Source organism: Salvia splendens, chromosome 3 (assembly GCF_004379255.2).
Source record: "Salvia splendens isolate huo1 chromosome 3, SspV2, whole genome shotgun sequence".
Taxonomy (NCBI): Eukaryota; Viridiplantae; Streptophyta; class Magnoliopsida; order Lamiales; family Lamiaceae; genus Salvia; species Salvia splendens.
The window spans coordinates 22,906,529-22,920,100 of record NC_056034.1 but is presented as its reverse complement, the minus strand read 5'-3'; the positions used below and the strand labels follow the sequence as shown (position 1 = coordinate 22,920,100).

At 38.6% G+C, this 13,572-nt stretch overlaps 1 protein-coding gene across 1 annotated transcript; it reads right to left on the bottom strand.

Annotated features, from left to right (window-relative positions):
* Positions 1-8,726: 8,726 nt before the first annotated feature.
* Positions 8,727-11,055, bottom strand: LOC121795498 (fructose-bisphosphate aldolase 1, cytoplasmic-like). The gene is made up of 3 exons (XM_042194040.1): positions 10,899-11,055; positions 9,815-10,042; positions 8,727-9,726 (listed from the first exon to the last, which is right to left on the bottom strand). Exons 1-3 carry the CDS (start codon positions 10,924-10,926, stop codon positions 8,906-8,908), a joined length of 1,077 nt encoding a protein of 358 aa, XP_042049974.1. The 5' UTR covers positions 10,927-11,055; the 3' UTR covers positions 8,727-8,905.
* Positions 11,056-13,572: the final 2,517 nt, after the last annotated feature.

The window sequence follows — 13,572 nt, the reverse complement described above, 5'->3', positions numbered from 1 at the left end:
TAAGATTCTGACTCCAACTGTTGTCAACCTCCTTGCTCCATGTTGCTAACTTCGTGGTGTATGTGTGAGAATGTAAGGTGAGTGATTATTGATGATCGACATTTCCTCCTCTATTTATAGGACGGCTTGGGGTACCAATCCCTTGGGCAAAATCCTTCTAATTTTGCATTAATGCCCCTTGCTAAAAAGGGCACTCCTTCTCCCTCCTCTGACTCATCCTTTCGCGTCTTCCATTGTGTATCGGGTTTTCTTGATCAGTTTGTTCAGCTACTCAGCATGCTCTCTTGATTAGTTCACACAGCTACTCGGCATGGTCATCTTGCTCCCTTGATCAGTTTGCCTCAATTTTTGGTCATTTTTTTGCTTTGATCACTGCATACTACCACTTCGTTGCTTTTCAGTTCCTGCACGCTTAAATATCCACTTTTTCTAACATTAATGCCCTGACTAGTATAACAACCACCATTAAACCATGCTTGAAATGAGCCCTATCAATAAGCATGCCATATCCATAGACGTTTGTCAACAACGACTTTGAGAATCATCATCGGGTGGGTTCATTTATACATACCCGTGAACTAGTCTCTCCACAAGATCGGAAAAAAAATTTCAAGCCCAAAGTATTCAATCAATGCTTCCCAGCATACCCAGAAATCCGTGAGTCCTATCGTGCAAATTCATAAGGGATTGGGCATCGACAGCAGTCCCCTTTTGCAAATATGTATCACAGAATGCCTCCACAGGTCCAAGAAATAATTTCTTCTAGCATTCGCGCCCAGTTGTACCTGTATCGGTGACATGGATATACTCATCAAATTGATCTGCCACGCCTCCATAAGCCAACTGCATAATTGCAATCGTGTACTTCTGCGTCGTCGAGAGTTCGGGTCTATTGCTGGCATCGAGACGATCTTGGAAGTAATCATGACGTCTCGCCAATGTTTTTGCAATGTGTAAGAAAATGGAACAATGCATTCTGAAACGACGATGAAAAACTTATTCGCCATATTATGGTTCGTCAGCAAAGTAGTCTACGACTAGCCGTTCGACAGCCACGATATGCTCTTGGAACACGGACTCCCGATGGTTGATTGGCCTAGGTACATATTGTTGTCATTACTACAATACCCTCTCGTTATATTATTGACCATAGTCCAACATGAACTGGTCTAAGTAATCCAAAAATTCGGCGTCGAATCCATTTTGAAATAGAAGTGAAAATAGAAGAGATAAATAAATGAGATGAGAAGAGATTGGAGTAAAGGGGTGATGAAATGAGCCCAAACCCAACTAAACTTCCAACCCGGTGGCTCAGGTTCGTCAGGTACGCCTCTTTTTAAATATGATCAAAAAAATTTTCTGACGTTATGACTAGATGGGCTGCAATGAAGCATTTTCCTTTTAATGTTTATCATGACAAAAAAATTGAGGTTACTATGCAAATTGGTTTAAACGTAGCTATCAAAAGAATAGGTCGAATGACCATTCAAAGATCTACCGTTGGACAATGTTTAGAGAAAAAGGTTGAATTATCACGTTATTTAGTTAACTTGGGCCACAAAGTGGACATTTGCTCAGAAGTATGGACTGATTATTTTAACCGGAATTCATACATGGGCATTACGGTTCACTTCGTGGACAATAGTTGGACTTTGAACAAGCGTTTAATTAGTTTTAGAGAATTTGAGACACCACACACTGCATCCAAAATTGCTTCTTTAATTGTTCAAGTTTTGAATGAGTTTCAATTATGCAATAAGATATTTTCTATTGGTTTTGATAATGCAACTGCTAACACCGCAAGTATTAGTGATTTGATTGTGGCTTGTGCTCCGGTAATTGGAGGTAAGTATTTTCATCAAAGATGCATATGTCATATTTTAAAATTTTGTGTACAAGATGCGTTTGAATTATGGCAAAAACATGTTAGTCCTATTAGAACTGCAGTTAGATTAATCCATCAAAAACTAGCTATTGACAAAGCTTGGAAGAAATATTGCCATCAAAAGAACGTAAGATATACGAATTTTACTATGGATGTGTCTCATACATGGAATTCGACATATGATTGTCTGAATTCTACTTTGACGCATAAAGATTCTTTATGTGATTTTTATAGAACCTATCTCGTTCATGATTTATATCTTCCGCATAATTGTTGGGAACATAGCGTGGCTTTATTTAAATTGTTCAAATATTTCAAAAATGCTACTGTTGAATTATCGGGTGTGTATTATTGCACTGTTGTTTGTGTTTTAGAGCATTGCATGTATATATCACTTGGTTTTAAAACTGCAATGAAAAATGCTTCCTCTTCACCTGAATTGATGTGTGTTTTATAATATATAATTGAAAATTGGCTTAAGTATTTCAGTGAGATTCCAACGGTGTTTTTGATTGCAAAGGTCTTGGATCCAAAATGGAAATTAGTCGGTAGCTCCAGAATTTTAGATTTTTATTATAACAATTTGAGTTCTATTGATCTTGATCCACTTCAAGCGGTGCAATCGGATACCAGTGACGAATTTAGAGTAGACCTCTCTGAAACATTTCAAATAACCCTCCCGGACCGGTCAATTATCCAACAAACCTTCGAGTTTAACTTGCGTACTCTCTACACCGAATATGAAACCAAGTATAACAGTACCCACCAAGTCAGAAGACCCCCCCTCCTCCACAACATAACTATGGCTTCGCATTTCAAGCCGATTATGATGACCCCGATGCGCAATCCCAATTAGCCGACCTATACAGCTACAGCACCGACGGAAGGTCCTTAAGTATGGTAAGTGAATTAGATTTATATTTCGATTCACTCTTTTCCTTTGGTGATGAAGGTCCTACTCCTCCCATCCAAATCGACGTCCTCGATTGGTGGAGAACCCACGATAAAGATTTTCTCATACTTGCGTCAATGGCCAAGGAGATTTTTTCTGTTCCGGCTTCCACTGTCGCCGTCGAGTCCGCTTAGTGTTGGCTCACGTGTGTTGGATGAATCAAGAAGTAAGCTCTCCGCGAAAAATATGGAAGTCGTGATGTTACTTGATGATTGGGCCAAAGCTAACGTCAGAGAACAAGAAAATGATTGGGATGATCGTTAGGAGGGATCACAAGATGAATTCACCGGAGATGAATCGTAGGCCAACCGTCAACCGCCGCCGGTTAGGCCAAATAGGTAAGTAAGGTAAGAGAACTACGTGGGCTTTGATTCCCTAATGCAAATGAGCATTGGGGATCGATAGGCACATCAACTTAAATTTTAAATTTAAGTTGAGCTCAAGTCCTTTTTCCTTTATTTCTTTTTTTTCCATTTGTTCCTACTCTAGTCGATGAGGTAGATTTCTCTGTAAGGCTAAATCCGGGAAACTTTTGACAATTCTACTATAATTGTTGATTGTTAGACTAAACTCAACATTTAAAGTTGAATTGCTAAATGTGTCCTCAATTTAGTTATGTAGAAAGATCTCCTTCGCCGACTAAGAGTATATATACTTATAAGTTTTTTTATAAGAACTTCTAAGTCTTTTTTGTAATTTGTAATTAGCTTCGTTGTTGACTAGTAGTCTCGTTGTATTTAAATTTTTGTTTAAGTCTTCAAGACCTCAAGGTTTTTGTGATTTGTAATTGTTGTAACGTGTAATCTCAATAAAATTGCAACTTTCATCGTGTTTTTTTTAATTTTATTTACGCACATTTCATACATAAACAAATAAAAAAATGAAAAAAAAAATTGGCAGAACCGGCTCGGAACTGGCGGTTCATGCCGAAAACCGGCGGTTTTGAACCACCCTGTAAACCGGCGGTTTTTTGAACCGGAACCACCGGGACCCTTGGCGGGCCGGTTCCGGTTCATGGGTATCATGAACCGTGAACCGCCGATTCATGAACCGGAACCGGCGGTTCCTGAACTGTGTGCATGCCTAAGTGTATGATTTCACGACACTCTTTGCTTGAAATGGTGACACCCATTATGCACGGCCCCACCAACGCGTTAAGCATTCGTTCAGTTTCCCCGGGACATGACCTCTCGCGTTGCCAGAAGCGGAGTTACGCATCTAGAGGGATCATGAACCCCTAACAATTGCAGATTCTAGTTTGTCCTATAACTTTTTTAAATGACAATTAAATCGTAACTTTGACGATTTTTTGAATTGTCCCATGGAGTTGAATTTGGGGAGAGTTAAGAATGGTGTGGGTGCTGGGAACGTATGGCATGGACGCTGGAATTGAGCATGTTTTTTGAGCTTTTGGAATATTGATATATTACATTCACATCAGGCTTAATTCTGACGTCCACGTCATGCTCAATTATCCCCAAATTCAACTCCATGGGATATTTCATAAAATCGTCGAAATTATAATTTAATTGTTCATTTTTTAAAGTTTGGGGATAGACAAGATATGACCAAACTTTGTGGGGTTTTTTTTCTATTTTCCCTTATTAATAACATCTATGACGACTGCTTTTGCGACCTTGCCGGCTCTTTCGACACCAGTTGATTTTAACGACAACCACAATATATATATATATATAGAGGTGTGATCAAATTAAGTGAGTATGATTAAAGTTTGTATAGTTTGTATTTTAGAGAGTTTGTATTTTATCACACCCCTATATATATATATATATAGAGTCCCATTATTCACAAATCCACTCTTAAAGACCGAACCACCGAACCATACCAAATTAGGGTTTTTAGATCTAGTTTTTTATGGATGAGAGACACAAATTTATCAATTATTTTCGCCTTCATCACGAGCCTATTTTAATTCATCCGAAGGTAAATAAGTCATACTAACATGTTACGAAGATTTAACTTCATTCCAGTAGGTTTTTACTTCATTCCAGTAGGATTATTACTTCATTCCCGTACGTAAATGCGGTTTCGCCGTCGCGTGCCGTTCTTTCTCTCTACAATATCTATCACCACCGCCACAACCCTGATATGGTGTAATAAACACATGGAATGATGTAATAAATTATTGGAATGAAGTATGTGTAGAAGCATTTGAAGTCCTACTGGAATGAAGTAAAAACCTTATCCAATGAAGTAATAACGTTTCTGAATGAAGTAATAAACGCACTTGAATAAATTGCATTTTTTAATGTAAATAAAGTAAAAACTCAGGTCAATGGATTCAAATGAAACATATGTTGAATCATTTCAAAACCTACTGGAAGAAAGTAAAAACATGTTGTAGTTTCAAGGTATTACGTACGGAATGAAGTAATAAACCTATACAATGAAGTAAAATGGGCTTGTAATGAAGACCGAAAAATTTACACAGCAGCACATCTCATCAAAAAAACTAGATCTAATGGCCCAGATTTGGTCTCTAGTTCGATCTTTAAAATTGGTTCGACATTGATCACAACTCTATATATATATATATATATATATATATATATATATATATATATATATATATCTTACTTTTATATATCAATCTCTAATTATTTCTCTCACATTATTCATCTATCTCGCATCCTCTTAATCTCACCACTACTTCCAACAACACTAACAAAAAAAAATGCCCCAACATTAATATCTTGGCTCTGCGTGTTGCAGAAGCCCTTGTGGTCCAATATTTTGCCGATGTTGTTGTTAAAGAAAGTTGGCCTTAAAAATTAGGAAAGCATTGCAAAGGGCCAATTCTAAGAAATTAAATGGACCCATCCCATTGCTTTGCTTCCAATTGAGTCCAAATAATAATTGTAAGGTTGATAGACAAATAACAGCGACATAATAAATGCAAAAATTGAGATCAGTCAGTTGTGAAATGAAAAGGAAATCGCAGCAGCAAAATTGTACGGCAACTATTGAAAAAGTGTGGTGGTATTTATTTTATTTTTTTTCTAAAATTTCACATGTAATTAATCATTCCATTTTGTGCACAGCGGGTTGCCCACTTGTATACTCATCTAGTCATCTTCGAATCAGAAGACAACTGATAATCCATTTTTATGAACATTATTTTCAGGGGTACACACAATGGATCTATTACAAACCAGACCAAACCAAACTAGACAGTTTAGGAATTGACGGTCAAATAAAAACCTGAATTTTGCAGCTGTCTCAAATACTTCGTTAAAACCTACACCTAAACTCAGTACATTACGTAATGGCTTAGTATTATTGCAATTTTATATCAATATTTTTTTTGAAGAGTGGTTCCAATTTGATTTGACTAGCTACTGACATATCTGAAAAACGGTCCTGCCATTCCTAGAACGCACTCTTCTCATATTCCTGATTTAGCAGTGTTGGTTTAGCATTGTTTATTTTGACTTGATAACTTTTGCACAGTAGTTACTGACGGACGCACAAATAAATTTTGGCAGGGACTTCACTAAAAATTTTCATACTCTCTTCATCCCAAAAAATAGAAATTCTTTTATTTTTAGTCTGTTCCTGAAAATAGAAACTTTCCATTTTAAGAAATTTCTTCTCTCGAATGAGGTGAGATTCATTTTCCACTAACACATTTTTCTTTCTATCTCTCTTATTTTACCAATTTTGCACTAAAATCCGAGCCGGTCAACAATGGGAAATTTATTCTTGGACTAATATAATATATTAACAAAAAGAATAATAAAATTGTTGTGTTTGTTTTGCTAAAATAATACTAGTAAATATCTAATACATAAAAATGCATAATTATCTAATATAGTGTGATATTGTGAAGGGTTATTTGCCTGTAAATTTATAAACTTTAAGTTTTTTTTTTTTTTTTCCTAAACTTTAAAATTTGAATATATAAGTATATGAACTTTTGATTTTTCTCATTTTTTCCCTAGATCTAAAATTAAAACATAGGTGCCAAATTAAAACTTATGTGCCAATCAAAACTATACAAATATGTAATTAAAAAATACTAATGAATTTGAATTTGTGAACTATGACAAAAGAAAAGGAAAAAAGGCCTAACCCATTAAATTTGTAAAAAAGACAAGTTTAATTCTCGTTTGTAATTTGTGGGAGAAAGATTCAATATTTTTTTATCTACCGTTTGGAATAAATTTAAATGGAGTAGGGCTGAACAAGATAAAATCCTTTTTAGTTTTTCGTAAATTACTCTGTTGAGTAGAAAACATTAGTTGCAAATTAAACAATTTTAAAAGTGTTAGTATAAGTAATAACGTTAAAATATAAGTTACACTTTTCAATGTTTTCATAATTGTGTAAAGCAAAATTGTGCCACAGTTTAGTGAATAGGAATTGACTTTTTCAACTATTATTATAATTATTATATTCATTTCAATTTAACAGTTTTATTTATTTCTATCTTCTTCTTCATCCCACTCTATACGGCTGTCATTGTTCAAAGAAGTTTTCTCTGTAATTTTATTTTCAGCCCCTCCTTACCATTAAATCTCCTTCTCATTAAACTCTAAAGATATTAACTTGGGAATGGCTGAAGATAGTTTTTAAGAATGTTGAAAAATTTTATAGTAGAATTTTATTATTAAAAAAAAATTGGAAGGGGCTTCCCTCACCCCCTCCACTTGTGTCCGCCACTGCATGATGCAGTAGTTATAATCCAGCCTCTTCTATTGCTACATCTTTAGGAAAACGAATCTATACGAATTCACGAAATGACTAGGGAATTGATCTGACCATGACATGATATCTACAAGCTGATTTCGTGTGACCAAAGCTATTTCGTATTTACTGAATCTAGAGATGCCCCAAGGTTTACTATTCACGTGGTTGACCGTGAAGCCGTAACGGGCGATTATGGTTTCCAATCGGAATCGTGAGATTTAAATGGAACCGAAACCATCACTTTTGGCACCATGGGTCGGTTCAGGTTTCAAAATTCCAGAACCGAAACCGTGCCGGAACCGCGAAAAATCGTGAAACTGAGCTGAAACCGTAAAAAATCACCGAAAAACCGCTGGTTCGGAACCAAATCTGGCAGTTTTGGAACTGGAACCGCAAAACACCTTCGCGGTTCGGTTTCAGTTCGGCAATTTCCAAAACCGAAACCGCCGGTTCCGGAACCGTGGACATCTCTATTTACACCATAACAAACTTCAAAACATTAGTAATATGTATTCAAAATCAATTCACATAGTAAATACATGGGAGTAGAGGGGCTAAAGTGAAATAAATAAGAATAGTATTACCGTGCAAAAGTGTTGATTGAGAGCCGATACTGCAATGGGGTGGGAACTAATATGGGCTCTTTTTTGTACAAATTTCTATAGAAAGTATAAGCTGATAAGAGACAAAAATAGTATTGGTACTATGATAATCATCACTAGTTTTAGCTATCAAGGTAAGGAATGGGCACCATGACATCTGGTCAAGCATATAAACTTTTTGCCCCTAAGTTACGTACTCACGAGTTAGAGAAGAAAAAAAAAAGGAACCCACATTTCTGGCTACTTTACACCCACGCCCTTCCATTGGATGTGGATCTCGAACATTTGTACAAATTAAATTCTCAATCTTGAATCTAGATGGTGTATCTTTTTAACACATCGAGTTTAATAACATTCTAGTTGGACAAAGACTGGAGTGTTGGGCTAATTGAAATAAACATCGCAATGGGCTTATATTAGTACCTCAATTTGTGCCCAGCACATTATATATTTTTTTCTCTTTTGCAATGGATGGGATAATAAAATTAATTACAAAGAAAGCAATTCCAGAAATTCCTGTGTTAAACCATAATAAGATAAATTTGGCAAAATAGTTCAAACACAAAAAAGCCGCTGATAAAAGTAGAAAAAACAACACAACCATTTCCACAGCAAAGATGTTCCTCGAAACTTATTAAAACAGGAGTCTAGCGACGATTAAAATGAGCATACAAATACATAAATGCCACAAACTAGTTTATGTTATGCTCTCTCCTTTCAACCCAGAAAATCAAAGGGAAGCCCGATTAACTGAATCTAGTACTTGTAGTCCTTGACGTGAAGGCTTTCAGAAGCACCCTCGCTCAAGGCGCTGTCGCCCTGGTACGTTCCGAGTGTGGCTTCTGAGTTGGCCTTGCACCTTGTAAGCAAGGCAGCCTGAGCCTTTCCGACATTCTCCACCTTGCCGGCCCACGCCTTAAGGGTGCTCTGCTGTAGAGCACGTCCAAACGAGAAAGACAGGGTCCATGGCTTCTTCGCCTTGAGCTTGTTCATGGCATTAAGGTTGCGGGTGGCCTCTTCCTCGCTCTGTCCACCAGACAAAAACACGACAGCAGGGACGGCAGGGGGCATTGTTCGTTGCAAGGCACGGACAGTGTACTCAGCAATCACCTCAGGGGTGACCTTGGGAGCATCGGAGCCAGGGGTGACCATGTTGGGCTTCAACAATGTTCCCTCCAACAGGACGTGGTGGTCGTTGAGGGCCTTGTAGCAAGCAGCAAGAACACGCTCTGTAACCTCAGCACACTTGTTGATGTCGTGGGAGCCATCGACAAGGATCTCGGGCTCAACAATTGGTACCAAGCCATTCTCCTGGCAGATGATGGCATAGCGGGCCAGACCGTTGGCATTGTCATTGATAGCAAGCTGTGATGGCTCACTGGCACCAATCTTCAGCACGGCTCTCCATTTAGCAAAACGAGCACCAGCAGCATAGTATTGTTGGCAACGCTGGGCTAGGCCATCAAGACCTTGGGTGGTGGTCTCGCCGTTGGTTCCAGCAAGCTCAACTGTACCCTTGTCGACCTTGATACCAGGAAGAACACCACCCTCCTTCAACACATCAACAAAGGGCTTGCCTACGAGTATACATACATAAATGTAAGATAATTTATTTAATCATCTTTCAACAGAATTCATAGTTTTAGAAAATAATTATGCATATACCTGCGGCGGTTTTCTGGTAGAGAGTCTCCTCAAAAAGGATCACACCACTCAGGTATTGAAGGGCACCAGGGGCACAGAAGAGAAGTTCCCGTAGAGCCCTCCTGTTTTCCTCAACATTCTCAACATTGATGCTTGATAAACGCTTGCCAATTGTTCCAGTAGATTCATCGGCAGCAAGAATACCCTTCCCAGGGGTACCAATGTATGCCGCATTGGCAATAAGCTCGTCTGCAAATCAAACATTGTTTAAATAATGCAGGAGATGAATATGTAAACCAACAAAATATCTCCAAACGAAAAACTTAAATAATGCCATAACATGTCAACAGATTAAGGTATTCCATTCCAATTCTGTTTCCTAGGGCAGATCCAAACAATTGAAGAAATGTAGATATACAACAGCATCTAGACTAGTAAGATAACATTAACAAGTAAAATAATGGGCATAACCAAATTTAGCAGCAGCATCATTTAAAGCAAATCATGTCTCCAAAAAGTATCCATCTCATGAATCGATTAACATAAAACCAACGCCAAAAATCATGTAATAGTACGCTTGCAAAAAAGTTTATAAACAGACAAAAATCATAGAAAGTCTCTTACAAAATTCACGATAGCAGCCTCCATTTATATCAACACAAACTTCAGATCGAAGAACAGAAACAAGTTTAAAGGAACAATAAACAACTAATGAGAGATCAAAAGCAACTACATCTAAAGCTTCGGATCGTCGATAAAAAAGCACAGCTTCGTAACTAAAAAGCTTGAATCAACTATAAACATAGATCGTGACAGTATTTAAGCAATTAGGGTAAGAAATAGAAATAATCGATACTCAGTTGAATCCACTTCGCACCATAAAGCTACACATGATTATCTATAACTGAACACAATATCGGAGTAAACAGAGCAGTATACCATCAGATTTAAAGGAAAATAGCGCAGGATTTCAGATCTGATAGATAAATCGACGAAACAAATAAAATTAGCATAATTATCTTAGATAATTTAATAAAAACCAAATTAGTACTAAAACTGTGTTTAGATAATTTTCAAAAGAAGCAGCATAGGCAGAAAATCTTACCAGCGTACTTTCCGCGGTAGGCAGTCATGGTTGCAGATTCAATATGTTGAGAGAAGAAAAAAAAAAGGAAGATGCAGAGACTGAAATGAGACTTGGGTGTGAAAATGGTGGGTGGGGGTAGGGGTTTTTATAACAAGGAAGGGGGGTTTTGGGGTTGATGCATCGATTTATTCGCTCCCTTCTTCGACCCCTCCTCCAAGAAAACTCCTTTTACATTTATGATTTATTTCCTCTTTTACTATATTTTTGGGCATGAATCCCTTTTTCCGAGACCACGTGTCCCTGAACAATTCCCTCCTGTACCATGAAGTGGCACTTTTCAAAATTCAGCATCAGATTTTTCTCTCTGCATCTCTGTAATACTAGATTCAAATTGGCTAGGCAAGCTTCGAAAGAATTCCCGTAGACCTTGAAGATACACTCCTCCAACTGGTCTGAGAAAATACTCATCATGCACCTCTGAAAAGTGTCTGGCGCATTGCACAATCCAATGGGCATCCTTCTATATGCGTACGTCTCAAACAGGCATGTGAAGGTTGTTTTTTCCTGGTCTTCTGGATCAACGTAAATTTAGAAGTATCCACTGTATCCGTCCAGAAAGCAGAAAAACTTCTTGCCTGCCAATCTTTCCAGCATTTGATCTATGAATGGTAACGGAAAATGGTCCTTCCGCGTAGCCTCATTTAGTTTCCGGTAGTCTATGCACATCCGCCACGCGGTCACTAATATTGTGGGTACCAACTCGTTCTTCTCATTTGTAACCACTTGGATGCCTGACTTCTTAGGTACCATATGAACCGGGCTTACCCACTTGCTGTCTGGAATAGAATATATGATACCCAGTGAAAGTAGCTTGAGTACTTCCTTTAAAACTTTCTCTCTCGTATTCGGGTTCAGCTTCTTCTGTGGGTCTCTGTGAGGTTTGGCTCCATCCTCTAGGCGAATATGGTGCATGCAGAGATCGGGACTAATCCCCACCAGGTCTGATAGAGTCCATCCTATGGCTGTCTTATTCCTCCTCAGCACTTCCAGTAACTCTTCTTCCTGCTTCCGAGTCAGATTGTTGTTGACGATTACCGGGAACATCTCGTTCTCTTCCAAATAAGCATATCTGAGGCCTGGGGGTAATGTATTCAGTTCCTTCTTTGTCGCACTTGTCTCCTGGGGTAATGGATTCTTCTTTGGCTCCTTGGTAATTAATCATTCATGTGCTGGTAAATGTTCCCCATTAGCGACACAGACTAATTCCTTAGACCTGTTAACTTCAGGACTTTTGCAAAACCCCAGAATTGCTTCTGCTAACTCTTCATCCGTCATTCCCAGTGTGTTGACTGCCTCACACCAGCTAGCCACTTCCTTGTCAATGGAGTGGCTCAATTCTGAATTTTCCACCTGTTCCTGCATCAATTATGTCTCAAGAAATTCTTGGACCAGGGGGTTAATCACATCCACAGCATGCATATTCGCTATATCCAATGGCTTTTTCATAGCCTCATCAATGTTAAAGGTAAACTTCTCTCCATGGTAATCTAGACAAATGGTTCCATCAAACACATCAATGATTGTCTTGGCGGTGCGTAGAAATGGTCTTCCTAAAAGCACTCCGCTAGACTCAGCAGACTGGTACTCACTCATCTTAATAACATGGAAATAAGCAGGATACATAAAATCATGCACCTTAACTATCACGTTTTCTAACACACCTTCAGGACTGATGCATGACCTATCAACTAATTGAATCACCACCTTCGTATCAACCATTCTGACTCCCTCCAATTTCTTATAAAGTGAAAGCGGTAAAATATTTATTGAAGCGCCTAGGTCACACATGGCATGCTCAACATTAATGTTCCCAATTGAGATGGGGAGAGTGAACATACCTGGGTCAGTACGCGTAGAAGGCATTCTCCTCTTCTGAATCACTACCGACACAGTTTCTCCAATCACAATCTTACCGTTGGGTTTGGTCTTCCCAGCGATGAAGTCCTTGATAAACTTACTGAAGATGGGCAACTTTAGAGCTTGGAGAAATGGTAGGTTAATTTCCAGCTTCCCGAAAATTTCCATGAAGTCCGCTGGATCTTCCTAGGTTCACCTCTGTGGGGAAAGGGTTTCACTTGCCTCTCACTGTTGCTAACGTTTCCCTTGGAAGATTCTCTCATGTCTTTCCTGATTTCTTCCACTTCCGTCTCTACTCTTAGACCTGGGAAATGTTGATCAGCTGCTCGGGGTATTGCTATCTCACTGTTCGTACTCTGGTCATCGTCATCTGTTCTGACCTCCCCTGTTTCAGCTTTCCCTGTTCCGGTCTCCTCTGTTTCGGTATCCTTTTCCAATGGAGTTAGAGTGGACTTCCCATCTCTCTTCACACTTGGACCATCATACTCTCACCCCAATCTCAGTGTTATCTGGCTAATGTTCGCCCTTTCTGGTGGTTTAACCGAGGCAGGAATTCTTCCTTCGTTCCCACGCATCTCGCTCAAAGATGTCGCGATCTGAGAGAGTTGTTTCGCTAACATGTCCATGGCTGCCTTCTGCTCAGTCTGCGCATCTTGAAGCTTATGCACCACGTCATTGTTGGACTGCATGTTGTTCTGAATGTGCTGTTGTGAGTTCACCAAATCACTCACCATCTCGTCAATGCTTTTCGGCTGCCTGGAATTCTGCTGGCTGG